The sequence below is a fragment of the Guyanagaster necrorhizus genome (assembly GCF_019112545.1).
Source record: "Guyanagaster necrorhizus MCA 3950 unplaced genomic scaffold BT62scaffold_12, whole genome shotgun sequence".
NCBI lineage: Eukaryota > Fungi > Basidiomycota > Agaricomycetes > Agaricales > Physalacriaceae > Guyanagaster > Guyanagaster necrorhizus.
This window is the reverse complement of record NW_025064891.1, coordinates 462,279-489,131: the sequence shown is the minus strand read 5'-3', so window position 1 is coordinate 489,131 and position 26,853 is coordinate 462,279. Positions and strand designations below refer to the sequence as shown.

The window sequence follows — 26,853 nt, the reverse complement described above, 5'->3', positions numbered from 1 at the left end:
GAGAAATAGGCCTCACGTGGCTCTGGGAAAACTAAATGACGCGGGTGTTAAGGCACATTGAATGCATTGTCAAAGTACAGATATCTATGATTTAAATACTATGCTTCCAAGCTCCATTAGATGCTTTTCGCAGATTGCTGAAAGATAAAACTCGTGCTCAGAATTATGAGGTTGTACCAAGTTGTGCGCGATTTCATGGGCGAGAGTAAAGTACCTATCTAATTATCAGCGATGAACTTTCATTGTTTGGGGGACTTACCAAGAAACAATCGCCGGATTCATATCACCCTTTCTAACCTGCTCGTCGTCTGTGCATCTCCGTGAGCACATGTCATTACAGTCGTGAACCACTTACGCCAAGCGATATAATACCGCAAATTCAAGAATATGCTACCATTGCGGTTGAACGCAACAGTAGTTCCTTCGTCTTCGCTGAAGATATGTAGATTTTCCATGGGAAGCTTATAGATTGCTGCCAAGATATTCATCACATGGATAAACCTCGCTATTGAGTCGTGTCTTGTAGAAAGAAACCCTTTGATACGGGTCGTGTCTGTATCTGTAATACTGTTGGTACTTGCAGTAATAGATTACGGGGATACATACGTTGTGGAAGATAAATCTTGACATCCTCCATGGACACTATTCCGTTTATTTTAATGTCAGACCTGAAATCTGGCAGGTAGACAATTCAAGTACTCACTGACGAGTTTCAATGTCCCCGAATGACCAGAAAGATCACAGTATCCTTCGTCCAGCGACTCTTTGACGAATCGCATGTGTTCCCGATTCTGGAGCAAGTGATTCTTCTCGGGTCTACATGCACTGATCGCCATATCGACATTTGACACTTCGATCACAGGTTGGTCGGACACATCATATACAAACGAGTTTAGGAAACGTACTGATAGCTGCCCTTGATGCACCACTAGGCTTTCCTGCAGATGGATGAATCGAGCGAATCTTGTCAGGTACAGGTGGAGGCCCAGCATCCGTAATATAATTTTCTGTCGGCTTCACCTCCTCGGCGACGGGTGGATAAGGAGTGGTCGTGTTCCACCTTGGTCCAATCTTGCGTCTCAAGTTCTGGAACGTGTTCCGCATACTACTAGCTGAACGCGTCAGCGTGTTATCATCCGATAATGTCTCGTCGGGAACAGAAGCAGAGTTGGAAATCCCAGGGGAAGGATTAAGCTTCGATGTTTGCTTCGACATCAGGGCAATATTCTCTGCTCCGGCCTTCGCAGCTTCTTGTGCGGCGGGCTTCTCTGCTTGCTGTTGTCTAAGGATGCGATCGACTAACGGAAAGTCAGCCTCGTGTCAGTGTCACGGACAAATATTGGTTTGGCACGTGCCATTGTAACCTCTGCGTTTTAGCGCACGAAGAGGAGTGGATAGTATGGTCATGAAGAGGAGCGCATCACTGGCCTTCGGGGACTCGAAAAGTAACCGGTTCAAGGAAGTGGCGACCCTTGGAAAAGGTTAGATCTTGGACACGGATCTAGGATCTGATCCACGTACTCATAATACATTTCATCTTGGCCACTGCCTGCGAGAAATAGCATGATCCTATTATTTTCGTGTACGGCATAGGCTGAAGCATCAAGTGAGCGGGACTGCAGATCACCAAAGCGAAGTTTCTTCGTGATAGACAGTTTACCAAACATTGCAACGACGAAATGATCCGACGAAGCCAGCCAGGTAAGCGTGAATTTAGTCTTCGAGTGAGTGTGTTCATGCAAGAACAAGGGGAGTCTCTCGAGTATGAGGTTTCGCATCTCGATGGCTGTTTTGCTGTTGGATACTGCCGCTGAGGTCTTATACGACACTTCAACTACAGAGCTCAAGCGGCGAGATCCAAGGGACATATAGAAGGCTGGATGACACCATAAATATCGTTGCTGATACATGAAAGTAGTGGCTTGCCTTCAAGTATGTCTTCTTGCGGTGCCGTAAACAAGGACTCACTGAAAAGCTGATGGGCGTTGGTGTCATCAGCAATAACTATTTCATCGGCTGTTTTAAGATCATAAAGTGTGTCCCACTCGTCATCATCGAAGTCATCGATATCAGTCTTCGCCTTTGCCTTTAGCTTTCGTTTCAGCCCCAACAGGATTTTTCCTCGTCGCATTTTTTGAAGGGTGTCCGCAGAAATCTGTTGATGGGCAATGGCAAGCTTTCGCAATTCTCCTATATAACTATTGAAAGCAAAAATATCAGTCGGTGTTGATATAGCATAAAAAATCCCCGGACTTTGTTGGGCTATTGTTCAGCGACTCGTAGAACTTCCCTGGGTTTTGTAATATAGTACGGGCAATTTCATCCACGCTAGGCTCCTGGCGAGTACCGCAGGCGGTCAAAAACGCGTTTGCAGCAGGTCCAAAATCGACGAAGAAAAATAGTCTAGAGTAATAGTCATCACCAGAGCTTCGACGGAAATAGCACTGGTTAGGTGGGATCCATTGAAATGCCATCCCGGCATTGCCACCTTCTTTGGCTGGTACCACGGGCGCCCTTGAGAGCGTTGTCAGCTGAAAGGTATCGAAGTCTTAGAAGGAATGAGTCTTCAGAGAGTATGGCATGCACACATATGCTCACCTGCTATTCTCCCCGACAATATTTCAAACCATTGCTTCGCTTGAGATTCATCGCGAGGAACGTTATTCAGGAGAAAGGATACTATGAGCTCGGAAGGTGGATGCTGTGGGACTTTCAGCTTGGCCACTATCTCCCTTGATAGTGTTGGTGGTGTCACTAAAAAGCCAAAGGCGGCCCAGTCCGAACTGGCAAAGACCTATTACATCTGAGTTAGAAGCTATCATGAGAAGAATGATGTTATGCACCTCTCCAGGGGTTCCTAGACAAACTTTGGAGTCTCGTACAGCCGGAATAAATGCAACCTGACCAAATTTTACAGGATCAAAGTTTTGATATTTAGTATTCATATTGTCCGTAAGGTATTTCAAGGCGATGGTTCTAATCTAAGGATTAAAGTGAGCAGTTGTAGAAGACAACAGCAATAAATTTAGTAAGCACCTTTTCGTCGGACCCGGCGCAAAGATTAACAAGGACATCGACCGGAGGACACTGACGTAAATTGAGAGTAAATGCGAGTTTAGCTGATAGAAGAGTCAGCTGATCATGAAGACTCGACATACAGCAAGAGGAACCACCTTCGGGAGATGATGAACGCCACTTGTTCTGTACTCCCCAGTCTAAGACAGGTAAACCTAGTTGTCGAAAAATATCCAAAGGTTCATACAGATCCTTGGCAGCATATCTCCTCGATTTTGCACCGAGAACACATTCTGACGTTTCTTGCTTCGGAAACACAGCCGTCAATCGTAAACGAGTGATTTCTTCATCACTGAGATTACGCGTTGCGAGATGTTTCATGAGGTCGTTCACAGTCCATTCGTTCGTTTTGATCATTCTGTGAAGGCACTCGATTCAATCAAACCTCCGAGATTTCTGGATGCCACCTACTTGTTGAACAAAGTTTGCAACTCGACATCTCTACGGACCCCAAGACCTTCCATCACTCGCTCGAGTGATCCTCTGATCATGGCGCCTGAAGGGAGAAGAACCACAGGAAGGTCGTGAAATATGTTCGCGCCTGGAAAGTAGACGTCTTCCGGGATTTTCAGCCCGCCTGAAGTGGGGATACACTTAAGAGGTTTCATCATGGCAATGATTTCCCCCTTCATCTCAGGTGAAATGATAGTCCAACTGCGACTGAGGACAATCAATACGTGTTCTGCCCAGGGTGCTGACGTTCCGATATCGTGGTCAAGGTCAGACCGTGTTTTAGCATCACAGACGTGTTGTATCCATTGACGTATAGTAAGTTCTGTCCATGGAAAAGACGACTTGATGGTAGAAGACGAAAGCTGCTTGCTGATAGCGTATGGGAGAACATGATCTGGTAGGGGATCGTCGGGGGGAATGTATCTGGGATCGACGAATGTCTGAATGATGTTGAGAGGCACAATTCTTTCCGTACCAGAACCTGGAAAAATGGTGGTCATGATGACTGCATCTAGTAGCTGTTTCTGGATGGACGACCTATCGGTGACATTGAGTTTTAGGCCCGACCACCATTTGAGACAGGCAACAGCCTCTGCCTCTGAGAGTGGACGTGACCGAAGCTCCTTAAGGACATCATCAAACGTGATAGTTTTAAGAAGCTGTCGGTTTTGCAAAGAAGTTATCATTGGTCGAGCCTCGTCTAGAACGTCTGTAGGTATAACCGGAAGTTGTGTTAAGAATCCGGAAAAGGTGGCATCGGGCATCCGAGCATCACCAATCTTACGGACACCAGCACTCGTTATGATCGAGAAAGGAACGCTGTTGGCGCACGAAAAGAATGCTTCCTCCAAGCGACCAGCAACTTCTCCGGAAGGTGTAGAAGGATGGAAAGTGAAAAACTTCAGCGAATGGAGAGAACGCTGAGTTAACCGATGTTTGATGTCCTCGCTTGGGTCAGATGATGGGGTCGAAGCGTCCTCCCAAAGGTTCCTAATGGTCGAGAGCTCAAGCTCATATGCCACTCGCGCAAGAAAACCGCCGACAAACAACAGTTCCTGATTCCATACTGTGAATCGTGAGACTCTGCTTTACGGAAAGGGTCCAAAACCTACCAGCAACGGCGCGATCCCTGCATAATATTTGTTAGTACGAAAGAAGATGGTAGCAGGGGGAAAAGTACATCAAGTCGATTGATTCTCGTTCAACAGTCGGTATGAATCGGGCCGCCATGTGACCGCCTATGGGTTGTTAATTAACACCCTAAACAGCACGTAACAACCTACCGAGTCCTGTCGTTTGACCAGTCGAATGTCCCTAAATCAAATAAGCACTAGTACTTGGGTATTGGATGCACCTTACTATGAATATACGAGCAGAACCCGTGCTTAGATTGAAGTCTTTAGATCATACCTCCCATAGTGTCGAGTTTGTCACCCACCCGTCGATATCAGCACGCAGGCCTTGAAAGATAGACTTCTCACTCCCTGCTTCACATTGCTTGCTGGCATCGTATTCATCCTTTCCAGTCTAACATGGCAGTCGGTTTCGATACACAGCATTGTCTCATGAGCACTCACATAGATGAGTTCATACTTCAACTTACTCGGCGGGTTCTTCTTCGTGGATCTATGAAGTTCTGCCGACAATTTCTTGTCTAAACGAACATCTACATCGGCGGAGTAAATGGACAATGATACACTTGTCACCCGGATCTGACGGGGATCGATAACTTCCTTGCGTTCCTCAGGTGGCGGCGGTACGGATCCAACGAGATTCGTAAACAGTGACGAAAAAAAACCGCCATTAGCTTGTGGCTTAACAGGTTTGGCAGCAGATGGTTTATCACTAGAGGATGTATAGACCCATTGCATTACTTGGGCACTAATATGTAGTGCTGCAGGTGTTGTGTAAGTGACATTACAAAGACAAAGTACCGACACTTACGAGTTGACTTGATACCCTTGATATGCATGATCGACTTCCGACTCGAGGTATGCAGCCCTCTTGGTATCACCAATCGCTCGTCGGCACCAGAACTCTTTGTTAAATGAATAAGGCGTTTCTCATCCATGTATACGCTGACTTGTGAAAGATAATTCATGAAGGTAATGGAAGACGCCAGGAACCGTGCAAAATCAGAAGCTGGCGGAATGGTGGCGTCTTCCCTTAGCACCATGTCAAAGGACGTCCATGGACTTGTCTGCTCCGCATCGGGAAGAGTACCACGACGAGCGAACAGCTTGGAGACATCAGATAACGGCGGGGAAACAGAGCAAAGTACGTACTTGATCTTTCCTGTCCTTCCAATAGAACCCCATCCATTCACCTTGCGCGTACGTATTCAGAGAATATCAGAAAATCGACACTAGCCCGACATACCTCCGGAGGTCACAAAAGGTTCTTCCGTAACAGAGAACAGACTATAAAAGCCTAAGACACCCGTGACTAAATGAATGCTTCAAAACAAAAAGTGGGACCATACCTACACCAAAAGCACCAATCTTCTCCTCGTCCGGGTTCCCTTCAGCTATCAGCCCGATCAATATTTTAGTAGGGTTGTAGCAGCGAGTGCCATACCGATCCTTTTCAACCTGCTCCAATCTTCATGTCTAAAGACTATACCATTGTTCTTAAAGGTCCACTGATGCACCTGCGAGTTAACTGAGAAATAAGATCATGGCTGATGTGGTCTAAATATACCAGAATTGTCGACAAGTCCGGCAGGGGAATATCGGAGGAAGAGCGATTAGAAATGCTGGATAGATTGTCTAGAAAATGCTTCGACTGAAAGTGTATTTCCACCGCTGTGGCTTGCGCATCGTCCGAATTTTGCAACAGTTCACGAAAGACTGTGAACTCTCCAGAGTATCGCGCGAGAACCTTGTCGATGAGAGCACGTTGATTGACCTCCACAGACTCATCATGACCAGTGGCCCACTACAATGCAAGTATCAGGCAAGGAAGCTGGATATATGCGTGCTCGTTTACTCGCCAAAGCGTCCCGGGTACCGGCCATGTAAATACGAAAGGAAATGGTGAGATATCGGCAAAGTACGTCGTCAAGGTCGTCTGTGTCAGACCGTCATTGTAGAGCCACGTTGTCCACGTTGTGGCACCAGTTTGCCTAAATATAGGGCATCATGAGACGCAGCTTCTGAGGCCTGCCAATTTCCGTTTTTTTAGCATAGGCACTGTGCCACTGAACCGTACGACGTTGAGCTTCCCATCCGGCACCGTGGGGACTACGACAGGCGACACAGCGACGACCAGGTGAGCACAGTCCAGGCATTCTACGGGCCAAAAATCATGACCAATACCAATTTGGCGGCAGCGTGAGAATTATCGTTGGCCAGCGTCCAGTCTTCCGCCATTCACCGGACTTTGGCACACTCTTCCTTCTTCTGCTCTGCCGTGAAGAGAAAAGAGTTAAAAAATCTCCGTTGCCCAGTGCCGTTCGCTTTTTTCTTTGCTTCGGTACTTGTTTTGTTATCTTACATTCCAGGTGCGGGCGTAGCTTTTTCCCTATTTCATACCGCCCTAAAACAGTAGCAACTGTTCTTACAGGTTGCGTTGCTGGCCTTATTTTCCTCGACGTCCCCTCTTCCGCCTCGTCCCACTGCAGGCTTTGCCCAGAACTCGAGATGTACCACCGTCCGTTACCAACCGTTCGCTCCCCTTCGCCATACGGCCAGCAAGGTTCGGTGCAGCATTCAGGTCCAAGGCTGACTCCGTTACTGCCGTCCGCGGGAATGTCCTATCCAAGCAAAGGATCTCTGCCAGTTAACACTGTCCCATTTGCCGGTTCATCCCAGGTTGAATCCACAAGTGGACCAACCGTGTTCGGGATGCCTTTGAAATACGTATCGTGAGTTTTTGTCTCCTAGTATCCCTTTGCAGACCCTTGATTACTTCTAGGTTGGTGACCCTTGCCGTGCAAAATGCCGCACTGTCCATTGTGATGCATTATTCACGCGTATCAACACCACCTGCTCTCTCCTATTCACCTGCATCCGCCGTTCTCCTCAATGAGCTGCTCAAGGGCTCTATATCGTTTGTCATAGCTCTGGCACGAATGAGGGACCCTTCAGAGACTCCTTGGCGCCGCAGGTCAATATGGAATCTAATCTGCTCCTGGCCCTACCCTTGGACACCCGCATTTTGGTCACTATGTGGAGAAATCTTTAGTCCAGACTGTTGGAAACTATCCATTCCCGCCATACTGTATGTGGTCCAGAATTCTCTCCAATTCGTTGCCATAAGCAATCTTCCCGTGGCATCCTTCCAAGTGACGTACCAGATGAAAATCCTGACGACGGCGGCTTTTTCAGTTGCGCTTCTGCGAAAGAAGTTGAGCACGACAAAATGGCTCTCCCTCTTTTTCCTGGCAATCGGGGTGGGCATTGTCCAGATACAAACCGCCTCCGTTGGTCATGTCGCACCGAAAAACACTCCCGTTGGAAGTGCGCACGACTCAGCACCTCTTCACATACATGTCATGAGCCCACTTAAGGGCTTTGGTGCTGTAACAGCAGCATGTTTCACGTCAGGGCTTGCCGGCGTGTACTTTGAGATGGTGCTCAAAAACTCCAAGGCAGATCTGTGGGTGCGCAATGTCCAACTGTCACTATTTTCCCTCATCCCGGCTCTTCTACCCGTTCTGTACAAGACTGCTCCCCCGAATTCCCAGGGATTTGCGTCCGATTTGCTGCGTAATTTTGGAGGTTGGGCGTGGGCTACAGTCGCGATTCAAGTGTTTGGAGGCCTGATCACAGCTCTTGTTATCAAGTACTCGGATAACATCCTGAAGGGCTTCGCAACAAGTCTTTCAATCGTCTTATCGTTCTTGGCCTCTGTTGCGTTATTTGAATTTCGCATCACGCCATCTTTTATTATCGGTGCTTCGACGGTTCTTTGCGCAACATGGATGTACAACCAACCTGCCGATCGCGAGACTTTGTCTATCGTTCTGACGAGCCAATCAGGGAAAACAGTCCCATTTCCTGGGACGCCTGTAGCTTCAGACGAGCCTATATTAGGCCAGTTTCCTCTCAAGAAGAAGACGTCGCCCTTTGGCAGTCCGCGCCTTATTGCTAGCGCATTTGGCCTAAGCAGCGGGGCCGATGCCGCTGCCATTGGACGGACAGATGGATTTTCAGACACTCTAGATACAACGAGGTACAATCAAGCACCTTACGGTTCCCCGTACCCCTCTCGACCCCCGTCCCGTGATAGGTCTCGACCACCGACACCTATTGCCAGAAATCCATCCAATTCCCTGCTACCAGAAGGTGGACTGTCATAACATTGGTAGTTCAGTATAACATTCTGATATGACGATGACTCGACCGTTTGTTGTCGAGGATGATAGACGAGACAGACGACACATTGACAAGGAGCATCATGCCAGCCCTTTCCACCTCTTTGGTCTTTATCTATTCCCATTGACTTTCTTCCTCATTTGCCACGAATCTTCTATACCCCTCAACTTATTACTTTTAGACCGATCAACGACGTAGCATTGAAAGGAACTATAGTACTCATCTATTCATCCCCGTACATAATGATCCGCCTATTGGCCCCCGTCTATTCTACTGCCTCAAGTGTTCTCAGTTCCTCTCCCTTCACGGACACTCATTTGATTCATCCTAGACTTGTGTTTGTAACCATCCTTGAATTAAGAGACCTTGGGCCTGTGGGTTTGAACGATGACAGTCATAAGTGGAAGCACGAGATATCTTATAGACACCAGTTCATGCAGTTGCCCGACAATGTCGCACATTCATTGGAATAGCTTTACTGACCATTCAAAGTGACAAGATCATGATGGGCTGCATAGGTACCCGACGAACTGCGGCAAGCGAAAGAAATTTCCATCCTGTACAGGCGAAGTTAGAAAAGCCTAAAATTGATATTAGTATTGACCAATACCAAGCTCCCACACGTGTCGAAAAGCGAGGGAAAGTCTAGGTGAATCTGTGTGAATCTGTGGAAAAGGTGTTACTGCGCGCCGGTACTCCACTGCCGGGCACTCCTAATCAGTTGTCCGTAGCAACGCCTTTTGTTGGCAAGTGATCCCAGGTGATCCTGGGCAAGGACATTTCAAGATGGAAAGAGTGCTTTCGAATATTTGTAAAGGTAAACCTGGTAAAGGGAGTCGATGTTGTTTTTAGTATGGTATACTTTGGGCGCTAAATATTATTTTATGATTTTATTTTCAGAATTATAAATCTGGCCACGTGGGTACCTCTAATGGCAATTATCCGTAGCCAGCTCGGTTACCACCACTTCCCACCATCCACCAACGACGGTCCATCTCTCCTTACAGTTTCATCTACCCTTCACGGCAGACTTTAGCACGTATTCCCTCTTTTACTGACACCAGGCTGCTGTTGCATGCCGTGCATCTTCCTCTCTTTTCATCATGGCCCTTCGTTTTCAATCCAATCACAATTTTACGGATGTCCCCATTCCAACTACACGGCAGCCTCCAACCTCTGGCACTACCATTCGACGTGCAAAAACTCTTACACGTCCAGAACGTAGTGTCGCTCCCGTACCCCTCATCAATCCGCAATCCGCTTCACCATCGTCTACTTCACGTCCAGCCAACGACTATAACGGCTCGAATGCATGGAAGTTATTTAGTCGCGCGGTCACATTCTGGGCGCCTGGTTTCCTTCTCAGCTCAATTGGAGGGTTGAAAGACAAAGCTACTCAACAAGCATGGCGGGAAAAGATGACGCTGTGTTTTTTGATCTCAATCCTTTGTTGCTGCGTGGGATTCATTACCGTCGGTTTTCAGAAGGTTCTTTGCCCATCTTCGAGCAGCACAAATAATGAGTTCATTCGATTGGGCACGCAGTCGGGCACAGTAGGCGTTCAGGGTCGTGTATACAACGTCACATCCGCGACGTCTACCTCCAATGTTTCGTTCTCATCGCTCGGCGAATCTGGTGGCCAGGATATCACGCAGCTTTTCACGAGGAGTGCCTCAGACTTCTCAGATTGCACAGGCCTCAGCTTTCGAGTCGCACTCGATGCCCCTTGCTCCACTACAAATCCATGCTCGCTCGGCGACCTCAATTCATCTTCCACCTTCTCCGATCTTGGTATGAAAAGTACGGGATATATTGTTGGTTATTCGTGGGAACAAGTCGCCGCTTCATCCAGCTACTTTGTCATTGATGGTGCCGTTCTGAATATGACCACCTACATAAACCTTCATCCTAATTCCATCTCGTCCGACAACGTCGATGCTGCCCTTCGTACCCTCTTATATAACCAAGATACGAGTTCGGGAAAGGATGGTACTCGTCTCTTTTCCAGCCGCTCCGACCTGCAGTCGTCCATTAAATGTTTGAAGCAGAGATATTACGCAGGCAACATCGACAAAGTTACTCCAGGATGTTTTATCTCTTCACTGTTTCTATACGCGGGTCTTATCGTCGTACTGGGACTCGTGTTAGTGCGTTTCGTCATGGCCTGTATTTTTAACTGGTTCCTGTCGGAGCGTCTTGCCGGTCCACCAAATAGCAGGGACTTGGAGAGATCTGCTATCAGCCCCGCAGTTATGCCAGAGGGTGCCAATGTCTCTATTGACAATAAAAATGGCACAGCACCTTGGGCTGCCGGGAGTGCGAGGAAGCTGAACAAGTCCAACGTGAACAAATCGGCCCGTTCATTCATGTCAGCCTCATCAGCGACCCTCACCAACTCTTCCTCAGATGGTTCCGTCGCGCCTGTCATGAGTTTGGCATCCATTGGCCGAGAATTGTTCGCCGTATGCTTAGTAACGTGTTATTCTGAAGGAGAGGAGTCGCTCAGGACCACTCTGGATTCTATATCACGAACGACTTACAGTGATCAGCGTAAACTTCTCTTTGTCGTGGCGGACGGTATGATCACTGGTGCTGGGGAGAAGATAAGCACACCAGACATTTGCGTGGGACTCCTTGATGCAGATCCGCGTTTCGGAAACCCAATGCCAATGCTGTATCCTGCTGTTGGATCTGGGGAGAAGGCGCAAAACAGGGCCATGGTATATGCGGGCCATTATAGTATGTTGCCCATTCTGTCCCCCCTGAAGTAACTGACCAATTGATTTAGCAACCGCTGGTCGTCGAACACCCACCGTCATCGTTGTCAAATGTGGCACGGAAAATGAAGCTGCTGCTGGAAAGAAGCCCGGCAACAGAGGGAAACGCGATAGCCAACTTATACTCATGAACTTCTTTTCTCGTGTCACTTACAACGACCGAATGTCGCCCCTGGACTTCGATCTTTTCCGAAAAATCCATGTTCTCATGGGTGTGACCCCCGATTTCTTTGAAGTCTGCTTGATGGTGAGTTACTATTCCTTCATCGAGTTACTGCCACGTCATGGACCTCTTCCTAGGTGGATGCAGATACCAAGGTTTTCCCTGAGTCCTTGGGCCATCTTGTCAATTGCATGCACCATGATCCGATGATTATGGGCGTTTGTGGGGAGACCCGCATAGCAAACAAACGAGAATCTTGGGTGACAAGCATTCAGGTCTTCGAATACTTCATTTCCCATCACCTGGCCAAGGCTTTCGAGTCTGTTTTCGGAGGTGTTTCCTGTCTTCCCGGATGTTTCTCCATGTTCCGCCTAAAAGCACGGAGAAGTACGGGCGATGACTGGGTTCCCTTGATCGTTAAGCCAGAGATTGTGAAGGAGTATAGTCAGAACGAGGTAACAACTCTTCACCAGAAGAACCTTCTATTGTTGGGCGAAGATCGTTTCCTTACCACCATTCTTCTACGGACATTTCCAAACCGCAAAATGATGTTCTTACCGCAGGCGCGGTGTAGAACTGTTGTTCCCGACACGTTTTCGGTTCTTTTGTCCCAGCGGCGACGATGGATCAACTCTACAATTCACAATCTTATGGAGCTGGTTCTCGTGCGTAATCTCTGCGGGACATTCTGCTTTAGTATGCAGTTTGTTGTATTCATGGACTTGCTTGGAACTGTAGTTCTTCCTATCGCCATTGCGTTGACATATATGTTAATCGTTGATATGGCGCTAGATCCACCGACTTCGTTCGAAGCAGCGATTCCTCTCATTCTCCTCGTTGCCGTTCTCGGTTTGCCTGCTATCCTTATTTTGATTACGACCAGGAAAGTTGTGTACGTCGCTTGGATGTGCATATATCTTCTTGCTCTACCCATATGGAATTTCGTTCTCCCTCTATATTCTTTTTGGCACTTTGACGATTTCTCTTGGGGAGAAACAAGGTGTGTGCACTTCTCAGGTCTCGAGCTCTAGCGACTCATGTAATTTAACCTTGTTCCAGGAAGGTTGAAGGTGAAGGAAAAGATGCCGGTCATGGAGGCACTGGGGGACATTTCAACGGTGAAGCCGTTCCCATGCGCAGGTGGGAAGACTGGGAAAGGTCTAGGCTGCGCAAACTTCGTCGTGATGAGCGGAGGCGGAGAGAACTCGAACGCTCGCATCCTGGAGGATACTATGCGGGAGATGGAGATTTGCTCAGCGCAAGGTCGGATGCCAGAAGCCAATATGACGGTTCTGACACAGTATCTCTGGCATCTTCGGAAGATGATCAATGGGGGACGCAGATCGGTGGCTACAATGAGCATAATACTCAGTATCCGCTGCCCCCCGTTGCACTCCTGCTACCCGAAGAGGAAACTCTGCAATCAGCAAAGACACTTGACGGTGCAGAACTGGAGGCCATGCTAGAAATGGGCTTTGATGACAGACCTCGTCCCGCACATCATAGTCCTGCTCCGCGTTATCAGCTCACGGGCACTTCCTCCACACAATTGATGAATGTTGGTGATGACAGTTATTCACCCTTATCACGATCTGCCTCGCCCGGAATACTGCCAAATCTGCACTCACCAACGTCACCAAGTATGTCCTCAAACGAGAGTTGGACACCTGCTGGTGGTCGGCCTAGTAGGCAGCGTGGTCCAGGCGACCGATACGGCCCACTTGGTCCTCTAGACCCTGCTACGAGATTTTGAACGAAACGAATGGACTTTTTCTTCTTTGGTTGGTGCCTCTATATATCGCTTTGTTTGCTATACCATCACCCATCTACCGCATATCATGTCATCCCATGCTTATGTTGCAGCTTGCACCCATGGAATACCTCAACTTAGATCACCCAGTCTAATCGCCCCGCTGTCGTACAGTGACTTATTCAAGTATTAGTTGGGCTACCTCGTCGATATTGTCTTGTCGCTCACTCTTGCATCCATAGTATTAACGGATCTTCCTTTGCTTTACTGTGTCTTTTATATTTCGGAGACTTCAATGGACGGTGAAATACAGGTTACTACCAGCAAAAATCTTTTGAATAGTGAGAGAAAAACTGCTGACGACAAACTAGTCATCAGGTCAGCCAATTATATAAGGTATACTTTAAATAAATATTATATTTATGAATACCCTTTTTGGCTGAGAGCGGACAGTGCTTCGATGACATCAGCGGTCATGACCGAACTACTGCCTGTCTAGTTTCGCTTCGTACATCGAGGTCGCATCTTTCTCTCTTACCCTCATCAATTTGCTTTCTTTACTGGACGCTGAACACTGAATCCAACGGCAGCTCTACCAGCGTCGCTCGGCCTCTGAAGGTACTGCCAGTGGATATACTATTTGTGGTGAAACCTACGATTCCCAGGGAGCCTTCTCTGTTCTTCCCTGACTATGATCTCATCTGAACAGGACAAAATGACTCCGCCATTCGATATCCTCTCAGAGAGCTGCCTCGAAAGTGCGCATATCATTATCGTGCGTCTTCATACTCACGAGCCTTTGTTCAGCCATCATCCTTCGAATACTTGAACTCGTACCATCTGCACGCATCGCGTTTCTCTCGTCGTTAGGAAAGCGTATCCATGAGTCGGCTGCTCGCGTACTGTTTCATACTCTAATTGTTCAGGACGATGAACAGACTTTGCTACCATCAGTGAATACCAGCTCTGCAGCCGTCATCGCGAACCCGAGACGTTACGCGAAACATGTGAAGAAGCTCATTGTCCGAGATTCAGATGCACTGATGAGAACGGCCAATATTGTCACGCTACCCAAGGATGAAAGCTCCTCCTCGACATGCACTCCTTTGAGTACCACCTGCCTGGAAACCCTTTTGAAGTTGTATTCCAATCTCGAAGCATTATGCTGGGAAGGTTGCCTTCAACCCCCCGACGGCTTGTGTGAGGTGCGTTACTATTATTGAGTAGATTTTGTCGACTTTTGTCAAACTCGGTGCTTAGATCCTTGTTGGTTGCAATCCTCGCTTACGTTCTTTCTCTTACGATCCGCCGGCATTACCCTTACCACAGCGCAAGAATCTGATCAAATGGGACGCGCCTTCCCTACCTCTTCTGGCTGATCTTCCTATCACAACGCTCCGCCTGTCATGGCTATCTCAGACAGGGACACGTACATTCACTTCTCTTCTTCAAGATCTCGGCGAGCATTCCACACTGGAAGATCTCAGTGTTGACTTCGTATGGCTTGACGACCCATTATGCGAAGCAATAGCGGCGAACGGCCGAAAGCTTCGTAGACTACGGCTCAGTACAAGTGGTACAAAGTTGACTGATAAAGGTATCATCGCGATACTAGAGGGATGTGATGCGTTGGAGGACCTCTTGCTTGACCAAATACAAGGTGACAAGCCTGATGAGTCGTACTCTTCCAAAGTTTTACACTGTGACAGGTCGCTTAAGCCGTGCTCTGTGGTCGAAGCCGACGGGCTTTCCTAAGTTGCGTCGACTTCACATAACAATCTCTGAAAGCGGACCTTCTCATTCTTGGACCACGGATCATCTCATGTCCTTGGAATATCTGCCAACTGCCGGGCTCAGCGAAATGTCTGTGACACGAACAGAAGCGCCTCCGCGCATATACAACGATGTTCCCATGTATGACCCTACCGTCGACGATACCGTCTCGCTGCAACCCTTACCGGCCGCTATGCAACGGCTATTTCGAGAGGCTAAATCATTTACAATCCTACAATGTGATTTCTGGATGTTTTCTATCACCGACATCAAAATGATTCTCGACGGTTGCCCCAGGCTGGAGGTATGCGCAACATGTCTTGATGAAATTCTGACATCCGCAATTTAGGTGAACAGTCTGTGCAATTCTGTTTGGACGCCCCTTTTTCTAAACTTCTTACCTTGACCTCGATCTTTGCTAATCTTTCAAACCTGAATCAGCTACGTGTTTCTGTGAATCACGTACATGCACCTGGTAAGCCACCGGTGCCCTTGCCGCCTCATGGTCCGCCTTCTCTTCCCACCCCTACGGATTCGCCTGTTCTCAAGTCGAAGGCCGTCTTGCCCCAACTATTGGACTTTGATCAAATGCAGAATCAGACATGTCTGGCGAAAGCCGATTTAAGTGATCCTTCGATGCCGCTGCTACGCGACATAAAGCGCTTTGTGCGAAAATGTCCAAAACTCGAAACTCTAGGTATTCCAGAATACATTTTTTTATACGTGAATCACTAACGTCTACTTTCTATCAAGAGTGGTACGGAAAGTTTGGACGAGGCTCGTGGATCGTGAAACGGGCGGTGAAGTCAAAGATCAGCATGAATGTCTCTGTCGAATATCGGCCTCCAAAGATTTCAGATTCTGTATGGGCCATGATGACTCGAGAGCAGGAATTCGAGATGAGCAACATGCGTTGGATAGAGACCGTCAGAAGAGGTCAGGAATGGACCGGAGAGAAAGCCGAACTTTTGGCGAAGGAGCGTCAAGTTAACAACATGGATGCTAGCGCTTGTGACGGTGCCGATGGTAGATCTGGACGAAACAGAGGAAGACCGAAGAAAATACGGGCCTCATCCATTTCCACGTCGTCGTCGAACAGCGACCTAACTCCATTAACTCCGAAATTATCAGATGGATTCCCTGTTCAGATGTTTTCGCCACTAACGCCACCGCATTCTGATGTGTCTTTTTCGTCGGATCAAGGCCTTCAGGAAGGATGCTTTGTAGTTCCTGAAGCGCCTGGCCCCGTTGCATCGGGAAAGGGACGACACCGAAGTGCGACCACCTCATCAAGCCAAGATTCCTGCGCTAGGGAAGGAATCCCCGTCAACAAGGGCAACAGGGCAAGAGGGAGGGGTAGCAGGAGAAATGCGAACACTTCCGGGATACCTCCCTCGCAAGGACAAGGATTTGGAAGAGGTGAAAGGAGCGCGAATTCCAGGCCACTTACAGCACGCAGTGGAAGGGAAAAAAGAGGACTATGACGTGAAAGCCAAGTTTCAATGGCGCTGTATTGCAAATGGATAGCCGTAACTGTACGAGAAGTGTACAATATCGCAAAGGGAATTCTGGTGTGACCTAGACCTTGTTACGTAAGGAGTGAATTAACAGCGGGCCCTCGTCCTGGACTTGACTTTGTTCCTTCCACCAATGACTCTCGTCGAATCCGCTGCCTTTCCCTACCCTCACCAGCTTGTTGAAGGCATAGAGAGGCTTCATTGTATGCCGACTGATGTTCCTACCGTTCCTCGGTTTGTAGAAGATACTATTCAGGTGGTCAGTTCGTATCAGCTTCTCAAGTTACCGCTAGCATTGACAGAAATTTGCTTCGACTTGTTGCCAGCTAGCTCGACTAGCATCTCAGCACCATGCTAGCGATTACAGCCGTATAAAATTTGGGCCCAGAGGCTGCTCGACTCGATATGTCCCGTTGTGCATACATACCCCGGACGTGTACCGCGAATTGCGCCTTCATCAAAAGGAATGCAACCAAAAGAACCCGTGGTGGTACGGCGAATTTCAGGGCACCAAAAGCGTCTCCAATTGCAAACTATCAGAGTCGCAATTGGTGCAGGAACTATCGGCCGCCATGGAAGAACCACTGGACGTTCCTTGCATTGCACCCGCTGCTCCTTCTGAGATTTCTATCCAGCAGCATATAATCAAGACTTCTATGACGCATCCAATCAAGTGCGTTTCCAGCCAATATCTACTCACCCGATCATTCACATTTTATAGCATATCTTCAATAATACCTCTAGAATTCTTAGCACTCATATCTTCGCATCTTTTGCTCACAGCATGTCCTCCCACCTGTATCTGCCATGCTATTCCAGAGCACTCAAGATCGTGCAGAATGAGGTCCACCATCTGCGAAATCACTTCATCTTTCTCACTGGACCGTCTTGTGTTCTCGGGCTGCCAATCGGAGGACGGACCGTCTATTCCCCCCGATCCTCCCGCCCACACGCCCTCAAAAGTACTTGATCAACCAACGTCTCACGTCCGAACCCGCTCCCATATGTCCCAAGCCTTGCAAGCTGCAATAAACTCCGGCTTCAGTACTTCCATACCCACTACTCCTCCCACCGCTGATGCGAGCCTATCTTCCTTTCTGCGGTTTGACAAGTTTTCGGATATATCCCAGTCGACAAGCGCCACTTTAAACTCAAATCATTCTTCAGTATCTCTATCGCTATCATTAAGACTTTCTACTTCTTCCTTGCCCATGTCGTCTAAAAGATCTCATCAAACTCTCCGGCGCACACTTTCTGTCTCAGAGCAAGGAGAGAGGGAGTGTCGATCGACTCCTGATCTCCTTGCAAATGGTAGCTCGGTATTACCTCCCGTTGTGTCTCCCTTCACTCTCGGTAATCTACTGTTGTCATCTTGCCCCGGTAAAAAAGGTGCGTCAAATCACCTACACAGTAACTTAAACATTATTGATTTCATGTACAGTCCGGCTACAAGGACCTGTTCGCGGCCGTTCTGGGGTGTGCCGCAATTTAGAGACGGACCTGCTGAGGATGAAGGAGCTGGGCGTAGGCTGCATCGTCTGGTAGGTTGTCAGTGACGCGACTAAGTAGTTTCACTAAGCACGCATATTCTTCAGTTGTCTGGACGATAGCGAACTGGAGTTTTTAGGCGCCCGTTGGCCTGACTATGAGCGTCTCACACGGCAGATTGGTATCGATGTCCTAAGGTAGGTTTCGTAAACTGCTCATGAACTGCCCATTCACAGGGGTTGTCGGAAGGTTACCTACACCGGAAGGTTTGGCCCCTTCGCTATCCGCTTCGTCATTGAACGAGCACCTCACCGTATTGATCCATACATATACACTTCGCGGCATCCCCGTTCTTGTACACTGTCGAGGTGGCGTCGGTCGTGCAGGTGTCGTAGCATGCTGTTGGATGATCAGACTAGGCTTATGCGGCTGGTTCACGGATGCGAATCGGTCTTCATTCCATTCTATGGTCCCCTCTTGGCTTTCCGGTGATTCTTATCACGGGTTAAACAGCTACATATTCCCGGTCAGGTGTGATACCCTTGAGATGGTTGAGACAGCGATATGCATCGTTCGAAGACGGAGGAGCGTTAAAGCGGTGGAAACCTACGAGCAAGTCAAGTTTTTAGTGGACTTCGTGGAATACCTTAGGGAATCAGTATAAAGGACAGTTATGTATTCGCACTTATTATATGTTGTCTTGTTTGTTTCTGTATTGTTCTCTTTTTCCAATCTCTGCATATGAACAGAGCGTTGTTTCGAACCAAACATCTCAGATGAATAGCAGAAATGTATGAAGTAACAGCATACATATCTCAAACTAACCACTCTGCATTCGGTTTCCAAGGCCTTGTGCAAATCGACCCCCACGACCGCGTGTAGTACCTGTGTATCCGTCAGACATATTGAATTGGGTGCTTTTGGATGATACTGACCTCGAGCACCACCTCGTGTACGCTCACCACGACCGCGTCGTTCTTGAGTTTGCTCTCCACGCTTTTCGCCTTTAGTACCATCGGCACGATCGCTCCATCCCCCACTACCACCCATCTTGACATCGAGAGTCTTTTCGTTTTGCTCCACCATAGCGTTGACTTTATCAGTGATGACCAACGCCAATTGCTGGGCGCGAGACACCTCCACCCGATGCAAAACGACAACTCCGCCCGACTGATCCAAGGAGGCGGAAAGCTCCTCCGTCCATATCATCTTGGAGACAATAGAGGTGACTGTACGAAGGGGCAAAGAGAATGTTCTAGCAAGCAGTGAAAGTGAAAGTGTGGTGTAATAAGCTGAATACGTGAACAAGAAGGTGCGTAAGCCTTGTTCCTGTATTCGCCTGTAATATGATAAGCGTGTAGACGACTATGCCAAGAAGTAACTTACTTCGCCAACATTTCCTTCACAGCTGCAGATTCGGGCATCAAACTCCAGATCTTGATGCTCTGGATCAGATCTCTGCACCGCTCCCATTCGCCATCCTGGAGAGCTTTGCTGGCTTGCATAATATGATCCCTGGTGCTTTCAGGAGGTCCGGTGAACACCTGCCTGTCTGCAAAATCAAGCAGGCGTCGGAATGGCTTAGAGATGGCTTTCCGCTTGAGCTCCTCAGAATCGATACTAGCAAGCAAAGGTATTTCCACCAGCATGCTAGACACGAGGAAGGCAGCTTCTAGCAGCTCTGTGTTGATGTGCATGTGGAAGGGGAGCTGTCGTTGCTTCTCTGCCTTCTCTTGCTCGGGCGTGAGGACCTGGAAACGTTGTTGATGAACGCCCTGCGCCAGAAGTTCTTTGACCCTCTGAGTCGTGAATATGTCTTGCAGTGTCGACTGGGCCTCTTTAATAAGACCACATCTGAATGCGCACAGACCAAGTTGCACTACAGTACGATTATACAAAATCTGCGTGGCAACGTCGGCAGAGTGGATGGATTCTTGAAGGTGCGACATGAGTAGCATGTCCCGAGCGGTGTGGAAATCGTTATGCAAGGCATGATGATAGATGTGACTTAGCATAGCACGCGTCCGAAGAAGCGAGTTTCCGGCACCATACAGATAAACGCATAGTTGGTGGATCAGAAGAGAGGTCGCGCCTTGCGACAGGTTCATTTTCGGTTTTATGTCAGAGGTGTCGACGCTTGCTTCAAGCGCTTGAACGACAGGGTCAGGCTAAGATTTTGTTTACTCAATCATAAAGTTAAGTTGAAAAATCTCGACACGGACCTTGGAGTAGATATGCTCGAGTCGTCTCATAATGACCCGTCCAAGCGGTTCTTCTTGATCTGTCTTCTCATAGAAAGCTTCCGCCCGGCAGATCGTGTAATACAAGACCTTCTCGTCTTTCAGTCGATCAACATATTCCGGACCGTGCGGATCGATGTTTTGCAGACTCTTTGTAAACTCATCGTCGAGTCTATCAACGAAACTGATGATACTGCCACGTATCCGCACAACGCCGTCCTTTTCAGTAGAAGGAGACCGTTCTACCATTTCATCGTAATCCCCAGTTATCTCCTGAACCGAATATGCAGAATTCGAAGCAACAACGGAAAGTAGCTGGTCGACTTCTCGCTGAGCAGACAGCCACAGCTCGACAGGCATATGCGTAGATACTGAAGAATTGTAATCGAAGCGCGACGAAATGAGGGCAAGAAGAACACGGAGTCGCTGGTAGGTCGTAGCAGCCACTTCGAGGAGCTTTTCGAGAATTCGGATTTGCTCAGCTCGGTCCGTATTCTGGTATACAGCTCAGATCATGTTTATACGCGTAAAACAAAAATATGACCTTTTTACCACGGGCTTCCTGTACGGCTTGAAGGTTCTTGAAGATGCTTTCTGATGTGAATTGCATGCTTTTGCCGCCCTTCCCCACAGTCGTAAAGTCATCAATGACCTCGCCGTCGGCGTCCACACTCCTAGATGTCGACCGCGCGGTTCCTGAAACTGGAGGTGCTTCACGAGTTGTCAAAGCCGCATAGTCCCGTTCAAATGTTTCCGGATCCTTCTCAAATGTCAGCAACACGAAACGGACACGAAGCGTATCACTTACAGTATTGTATTTAGAGATATCCTGCTCATATTCTTTCACACTCTTCTTTACTTTTTGCTTCATGGCGGTAAGGGCTTTGGCGTTTGTAGCATTCATCTTTTTCTTTGATTCCTTTTCTTTGGCAATAGCGGCATTGAGAGAGGACTCTAAGCTAATGAGAGCTTTGATGTAGAACGGAGGGACTGGTTCGGAAACGTTATGCTGGCGTTGGATCATACGCACGAGCTTGTCGAACTCTGGCGAGGGGCATTAATACGGAGGCTAATATAGAGATATCAGTACGCACCGTTGGAAATTGCAACCCAGTCATTGATTTTCAAGGCATTGTCGATAGCTTTGCCCGTCAACTCCATCTCCGCAAGACGCCTTTCCTGGGCGCTCATGATTCTTACACCTGCTTTCGTGTCCTCTTCTGAATCTTCATCTTCCGAGTCACTTCGAAGAGGCAGTCCAGTTCTCTTCACAGGTCGTGCATCGTCATCGCTGTCACTATCTGAGTCTTCAGACTCGTCTGAATCACTCGAACTCGAATCTGATCCAGCGGTACGCAAGAAACGAGACATTGCTGGCTTTGCAGCAGAGACCGCCGGTCTTTGGGCTGGAGCATCGTCACCGCTGGACATGGACTCATCGTCGGATTCCTCAGAGTCGGAGTCGGAGTCACCAGCCTGCCTGAAGAAACGAGACATTGTGGTATGTTGCGTATGGGTACGGTGCCGAAAGGAAAAAAGTGGGTAACGAAAATTAGAGTTGGTAAGGGTTTAGCACAACAGAGACAAAGCGAGGCCGTCGTCGGTGTCATACTTTCTTGTCAATGACCCGATAACAGCAGACAGAGTCAGGCCAGCCTCTGCCTTTTACCTCCAAGCTCAGATTTAAGCTAAAATATGCCCTCTCACCCCGATACCCGTCCTGCAAAGAATGGTGGAATATACAATGTCCTCCTTACAGGATTTGGTGTATGTGACATGTTCATTTATTGATGCTAATGAAGGCCGTCTCACGCTTCGCTCAGCCATTTGGACAATATAAAGAAAATCCATCCTGGCTCGCCGTCCGACCCCTGCAAAATACGCTTATCACCCTTGACCCCCATCATGAACCGATCGTTGCTGATCCCCATGCCAGTCCAGCCGCAGATGGCCCAGCGATCCTGAACGAAGACCCCAAACGTTCACCGCCTGCTGCAATCCAAATTTCGACGTTGGAGATACCAGTTGAATATGAGACGATCATGAAGATTATTCCAGGACTGCATGCACGGCCACCTGTTCTCCCCGAACAAGTACAGGGCAATCCTCTGTTTCCCCTTCCGCCAGAACGTGGATACGACTTTATCTTTCACATTGGGGCTGCCGGACGTGGACCATTACGGATGGAGAAGCTAGCGCACAAGACTGGCTATCACATGAAGGACGCGTCGGGGAACTATGCTCCTACATCCAACACCAAGAAGTCAGAGGAAGTGAATGGCGCGGCCACGGCCGCGGGTGTTGTAGCGATCCCAGAAGGACAACCACGACTGCCTTCAAGTGATATACCACCGGAAACTGGGCCGCCTGACAGTTTTACTTCACGCGTTCACAGAGGATATGGACATGGTTACGAGCGCTTTACGGAGGGTAAGATAACAGCTCTCAGTTCTTTTAGAGACTGAGCCTTCTTCGATCTACAGAGCTCCTGACTGATATCGACGTTACGCGCCTGGTGCAAGACATGAAGGTGGCAGGAATCGAGGTACGCGAATTTGCTGCTTACCACTGACCGTCCCTGACGATGCGAGTGGCTACAGCAAGTATATTCGTCAATGGACGCAGGTCACTTCCTCTGCGATTTCATCTATTACGGTTCATTAGCGGAGGCGCAACGCAACAGGAAGCCTTACGACAAGTCCAATCGTACTCGAGTGCTGTTCATGCACTGTCCACCGGTGAATCAGCCCTGCAGCACGGAAGAAGTGACGGACGCTATCAAGCAAATCATTGTATGGGTATGCGAGGATGGCAGCTCGGATTCGTGATAGGAAGTAGGTTTTGTTACCAACTGTTACCACCTGTAAGTGTTGTTGTAACTAATATGTCATATTCCAGCACGTATTATTTAATTAAATATTTTTGGCCTGGATGACGATAGCGACGTCATTGGAGGATATCATGATGTCATTGCGACTGACCCTCTTCCCAGAATCACTACAATGTCTTCCAATAATTCTTCGTATGCCTCCGCCGCCAAACGTGCTGTCGACGATAATCACCCGGATCCCCTGCCGGACACAGGTCTGCTCAACACTATCACCCCTTCAGCCAATCCTGTCGTGGACAACACTCTGAAAGTAAATCTCGTACCCTCTGACTTCAAATCCAATCTTGTCACGGCAGCTTCCGCCAATGTGCCTCCTCCAGACTCGTATTCGTCGCCTAACAAGGAGAGTTCCAGTGGACATCTTCGTAAAGTCGAGGAAGAAGGATATTACCTGTGGGACGTTGCAAAGGACTATCTCCTTCGTCCAGGTATCGCTGGCGGGATCGTTGGTGTAGGTATGCAAGACTTAAAAGCCTTCATCAGTGGTTGATGATTTCGCCCAGCTAATATCGGTATATTTGCCGGCGCAGCTCGCACATTTTACACCCAACCTCATCTGCGTCGAGACACAAAGGTCATATCCGCGGCTGTGGCTGCAACCGTCGCTCTTCTATCCGTGGAAGGATTCGTCGTCAAAAAATATAGTCAAACTCCAAGGGGACAAGAGGAAGCTCGTCGTGCCAAAGAAGGCAGCCTCATCAACCGGTTCCTTCGCGAGCAAATTCTTCGTCCCGGCGTGCTTGGAGGGATTCTTGGTATAGGTTCGTTATCAAAATTTAGGAGTGAATTCAGCTCTGATATGCTGCAGTTAACGCCGGTATCTTGGGTGCTATCGGATACTTCTCATACATTAACTGGGATAAACCTACATGGGATAGGCGAGTCGTGTCAGCGGTATCCGTCGGTGTTTTGGCGCTTTGGAGTGGCGAAAGGTTGGTCAATCTCCCCTTCTTGACCACGAAACATCTAATCGACTCTCATCTTTCTCCAGCGTCGTGGCAGAACACATCAGATCCTCGAGGCGTCAATGAAAGCACACTGGTGTCTAAAACAAAGATCACCATAAATCAAATAAATGATTGTGCATGTCTTTTTACTCAAAAGCAATAGCTGTATAATCGCCTCCGACAATGAAAACAAAACTTATTATAAGACATAATATCCTCAGCCGTTTCACGATCTACCCTCCCAATCACGACCGTGATTATCTAACAGTTCCCACTCCCGCAATGCAGCTTCGTCCCATATCTTACCTGACCTATCATCAACCTTCTTCAGAAACTCCTCACCTTCAAATTGGATTGGCATATAATTGTTGTGCACAGGATGGCTACAAAATGTTTCAAAATTTGAACAGAAGTATCGGCTGTAGACGCACGCGTAGTCAGGATTGTAATGATAATCTTTAGAACATCCTATCTCTTTCAAAAGTTCCGTGGGGGCATTACGAATCTGCATCGGGACCGGTATAGTCATATCCAGCTTAGCCGCGGCCTCAGCACATTTGTAGGCCTCGTACGCTCGGGTGGACTTCGGTGCCTCGGAGAGGTATGCCACGAGATGAGCCAAGTTGATGCGACATTCTGGCATTCCAATAGTCTGACATGCCTGAAGAGTAGCCATCGCCTTTAAAGGAAGTAACGAGTATAAATGGGTAATTGCTTGAGTACGAATTGAAGGTGCTTACAAGGGGTAGAGCATGGTTATCTGCTAGGCCGATATCCTCACTGGCACAAACAACCATCCTCCTGGCAATATACAGCGGGTCCTCACCTGCAGTAAGCATTCTCGCCATCCAGTACATGGCAGCGCTCCCTTGACCTCCTCGCACACACTTGTGAAGCGCAGAGATCATATCATATCGACTATCGCCTGTACGATCATACGATGTAGACACAGACTGTTTTATAGATGCTATGATGTCTGATTCAGTTTTGGATGGTGTATTGACGACAAGTTCCAAGAGCGACAAGGCCGTTCTGGCATCCCCTGTGGACATAGAGACCATAGAAGCTATGACTTTGTCTGTTATCTGAGGGAAAGACAGGGCGTCCGAATGTGATGGTTGGGATAAACATTGAGTAGACGATATCTGCCGGGGGTCTGCACCAGCAACTTTAGGTGATATCTTTTCAATAGCTTGGGATATGATTTTCTGAATGTCGTCATCTGTCAATCGTTCAAGCACGAACACCCTGAAATACGAGATAATATCCATGTACGGAACAAATGGATACATTACTTACCGACAACGGGAAAGTAGGGCACCTGTCAATTTGAATGACGGATTCTCGGTCGTGGCGCCAATGAGCTAAGTCAGTCGAATTAATAAGAAGTATAGTATGGACAATCCAGAACGAACCTGGATCTGTCCCTGCTCGACAAACGGCAAGAAGATGTCCTGGCCCAGGGCCAGACAATATCAACTGTATTTGTCTGAAAAAGATGTTTAAACTCACCTGTTGCGCCTTGTTGAATCTATGAACCTCATCCAAAAATAAGATCGTCCTCCTGGTCAAAAGATTAGCAAGGTTCAATAGGGAAATTTTCATCGAACAACCTTCCGGTCAAGGATAGTGTATTCTTAGCTTCCTCGAAAACGGCGCGGACCTCACTGATCCCCACAACAGTTGCACTTAGTTCTTTGAAGACTGATCTCGTCCGTCTCGCAAAAAGTCTGGCCAGCGTCGTTTTACCGCAGCTTTGAGCGGAAGTCATGAGGAGGTTTAGCAGTACGTTTGGAAGGATAGATGAACGCACCCTGGAGGACCCCAAAATATCATACTGCCAAGGGAACCATTGGCTACGCCGCTCATGAATAATGAATCAGGTGAGGTTAAATGAGAGTGTCCTATAAACTCTTCCAGATTCGCAGGGCGCATTCTCTCGGCCAATGGGGCCACACTCCGAAGAGAGGACGAGATTTTCGTGCGCTTAGATGCTACAGGAGTGGGTGATGACTGGGCTTCAGCCACAGAGCGTTTATTGTTGCGAGGTGTTCCAGAAGTAGTATTATCAGCCTTTATTTTTTTCTTCATCGTGAAAATAGGTGCCAGCTCCTGGGAGTGGTGCCCCTGTGAGGAAGACGGTGGATCTGGACATCCATCATCTATATGGGCGTTGATGTCACGTTCCAAGACGCGTCGAGAGCATATAGGACTTGATATTGTGAGTTAAGTAAAAAAGACACGCGTCGAGTGCGTACCACGTTACTATAAGGAAAGCCGAAAGGTAAATCAAGACTCAGATTGTACGAAAAGGATTCAACTAACCGGACTCTTCTTTCATTCCGACCGGGGGATGTACGTGGCAGAGCTTCAAGAGGCAGGTGGCAGCTGCAGCCCAACGCGTTCTCAGGGTTCTCAGGTGATCAACGTCACTCCACGATTTGATAAAAAATATATATTTA

General features: G+C 48.1%; 9 protein-coding genes across 9 annotated transcripts; 6 read left to right on the top strand and 3 right to left on the bottom strand.

Moving 5' to 3' along the window:
- Positions 1-46: 46 nt before the first annotated feature.
- On the bottom strand, positions 47-6,720 carry BT62DRAFT_986911 (uncharacterized protein). Its single transcript, XM_043190029.1, has 28 exons — positions 6,521-6,720; positions 6,229-6,465; positions 6,106-6,178; positions 6,011-6,055; positions 5,908-5,958; positions 5,814-5,854; positions 5,473-5,767; positions 5,106-5,422; positions 4,967-5,055; positions 4,888-4,912; positions 4,812-4,842; positions 4,709-4,766; positions 4,641-4,657; positions 3,487-4,594; positions 3,174-3,433; positions 3,037-3,119; positions 2,844-2,981; positions 2,599-2,794; positions 2,254-2,548; positions 1,927-2,198; positions 1,522-1,876; positions 1,356-1,471; positions 906-1,298; positions 704-850; positions 607-642; positions 356-559; positions 260-308; positions 47-214 (listed from the first exon to the last, which is right to left on the bottom strand). Exons 1-28 carry the CDS (start codon positions 6,542-6,544, stop codon positions 85-87), a joined length of 5,085 nt encoding a protein of 1,694 aa, XP_043039907.1. The 5' UTR covers positions 6,545-6,720; the 3' UTR covers positions 47-84.
- BT62DRAFT_1075971 (uncharacterized protein) lies at positions 6,708-9,277 on the top strand. The gene is made up of 4 exons (XM_043179170.1): positions 6,708-6,798; positions 6,860-7,030; positions 7,093-7,393; positions 7,444-9,277. Exons 3-4 carry the CDS (start codon positions 7,170-7,172, stop codon positions 8,828-8,830), a joined length of 1,611 nt encoding a protein of 536 aa, XP_043039906.1. The 5' UTR covers positions 6,708-6,798; positions 6,860-7,030; positions 7,093-7,169; the 3' UTR covers positions 8,831-9,277.
- A 495-nt stretch (positions 9,278-9,772) lies between these two features.
- BT62DRAFT_968154 (glycosyltransferase family 2 protein) lies at positions 9,773-13,936 on the top strand. The gene is made up of 4 exons (XM_043188898.1): positions 9,773-11,585; positions 11,635-11,870; positions 11,924-12,786; positions 12,846-13,936. The coding sequence occupies exons 1-4, from the start codon at positions 9,950-9,952 to the stop codon at positions 13,537-13,539; spliced, it is 3,429 nt and encodes a 1,142-aa protein (XP_043039905.1). The 5' UTR covers positions 9,773-9,949; the 3' UTR covers positions 13,540-13,936.
- Positions 13,937-14,251: 315 nt separating this feature from the next.
- On the top strand, positions 14,252-16,836 carry BT62DRAFT_1005681 (uncharacterized protein; the record flags this gene model as incomplete). The annotated part of the gene is made up of 7 exons (XM_043177170.1): positions 14,252-14,294; positions 14,344-14,741; positions 14,797-15,196; positions 15,246-15,613; positions 15,667-16,006; positions 16,063-16,490; positions 16,537-16,836. 7 exons carry the CDS (start codon positions 14,252-14,254, stop codon positions 16,834-16,836), a joined length of 2,277 nt encoding a protein of 758 aa, XP_043039904.1.
- A 123-nt stretch (positions 16,837-16,959) lies between these two features.
- Positions 16,960-18,978, top strand: BT62DRAFT_1005680 (phosphatases II; the record flags this gene model as incomplete). Its single annotated transcript, XM_043177169.1, has 6 exons — positions 16,960-17,089; positions 17,157-17,499; positions 17,548-18,215; positions 18,268-18,367; positions 18,422-18,495; positions 18,551-18,978. 6 exons carry the CDS (start codon positions 16,960-16,962, stop codon positions 18,976-18,978), a joined length of 1,743 nt encoding a protein of 580 aa, XP_043039903.1.
- Positions 18,979-19,134: 156 nt separating this feature from the next.
- On the bottom strand, positions 19,135-22,096 carry BT62DRAFT_994032 (eukaryotic translation initiation factor 3 subunit 8; the record flags this gene model as incomplete). The annotated part of the gene is made up of 7 exons (XM_043190447.1): positions 21,649-22,096; positions 21,363-21,598; positions 21,099-21,314; positions 20,537-21,049; positions 19,701-20,482; positions 19,250-19,653; positions 19,135-19,199 (listed from the first exon to the last, which is right to left on the bottom strand). The coding sequence occupies exons 1-7, from the start codon at positions 22,049-22,051 to the stop codon at positions 19,135-19,137; spliced, it is 2,619 nt and encodes an 872-aa protein (XP_043039902.1). The 5' UTR covers positions 22,052-22,096.
- Positions 22,097-22,249: 153 nt separating this feature from the next.
- BT62DRAFT_1005678 (peptidase C15, pyroglutamyl peptidase I-like protein) lies at positions 22,250-23,382 on the top strand (the record flags this gene model as incomplete). The annotated part of the gene is made up of 4 exons (XM_043177168.1): positions 22,250-22,321; positions 22,378-22,984; positions 23,038-23,099; positions 23,155-23,382. 4 exons carry the CDS (start codon positions 22,250-22,252, stop codon positions 23,380-23,382), a joined length of 969 nt encoding a protein of 322 aa, XP_043039901.1.
- Positions 23,383-23,556: 174 nt separating this feature from the next.
- On the top strand, positions 23,557-24,475 carry BT62DRAFT_1005677 (uncharacterized protein; the record flags this gene model as incomplete). The annotated part of the gene is made up of 4 exons (XM_043177167.1): positions 23,557-23,899; positions 23,948-24,205; positions 24,253-24,376; positions 24,436-24,475. 4 exons carry the CDS (start codon positions 23,557-23,559, stop codon positions 24,473-24,475), a joined length of 765 nt encoding a protein of 254 aa, XP_043039900.1.
- A 28-nt stretch (positions 24,476-24,503) lies between these two features.
- BT62DRAFT_949246 (P-loop containing nucleoside triphosphate hydrolase protein) lies at positions 24,504-26,786 on the bottom strand. Its single transcript, XM_043188097.1, has 10 exons — positions 26,717-26,786; positions 26,650-26,656; positions 26,205-26,603; positions 26,002-26,145; positions 25,904-25,955; positions 25,807-25,845; positions 25,691-25,755; positions 25,132-25,639; positions 24,823-25,070; positions 24,504-24,774 (listed from the first exon to the last, which is right to left on the bottom strand). Exons 1-10 carry the CDS (start codon positions 26,730-26,732, stop codon positions 24,618-24,620), a joined length of 1,635 nt encoding a protein of 544 aa, XP_043039899.1. The 5' UTR covers positions 26,733-26,786; the 3' UTR covers positions 24,504-24,617.
- Between the last annotated feature and the right edge of the window lie 67 nt (positions 26,787-26,853).

Excerpts from the sequence above, each read along its gene's own strand:
- BT62DRAFT_986911 (XM_043190029.1), bottom strand. The coding sequence starts at position 6,544 with ATGGCCGGTACCCGGGACGCTTTG. Across the intron at positions 4,767-4,811 it reads TGGTCAAACGACAGGACTCG|GCGGTCACATGGCGGCCCGA; the intron begins GTAGGTTGTTAC and ends AACAACCCATAG. Across the intron at positions 215-259 it reads AATCCGGCGATTGTTTCTTG|GTACTTTACTCTCGCCCATG; the intron begins GTAAGTCCCCCA and ends ATAATTAGATAG.
- BT62DRAFT_949246 (XM_043188097.1), bottom strand. Across the intron at positions 25,956-26,001 it reads CTATCCTTGACCGGAAGGTT|GAGGACGATCTTATTTTTGG; the intron begins GTTCGATGAAAA and ends TCTTTTGACCAG. Across the intron at positions 25,071-25,131 it reads ATAACCATGCTCTACCCCTT|GCGATGGCTACTCTTCAGGC; the intron begins GTAAGCACCTTC and ends CTTCCTTTAAAG.
- BT62DRAFT_968154 (XM_043188898.1), top strand. The coding sequence starts at position 9,950 with ATGGCCCTTCGTTTTCAATCCAATCACAATTTTACGGATGTCCCCATT. Across the intron at positions 11,586-11,634 it reads GGTATATGCGGGCCATTATA|CAACCGCTGGTCGTCGAACA; the intron begins GTATGTTGCCCA and ends CAATTGATTTAG. Across the intron at positions 11,871-11,923 it reads TCTTTGAAGTCTGCTTGATG|GTGGATGCAGATACCAAGGT; the intron begins GTGAGTTACTAT and ends ACCTCTTCCTAG.
- BT62DRAFT_1075971 (XM_043179170.1), top strand. The coding sequence starts at position 7,170 with ATGTACCACCGTCCGTTACCAACCGTTCGCTCCCCTTCGCCATACGGC. Across the intron at positions 7,394-7,443 it reads ATGCCTTTGAAATACGTATC|GTTGGTGACCCTTGCCGTGC; the intron begins GTGAGTTTTTGT and ends GATTACTTCTAG.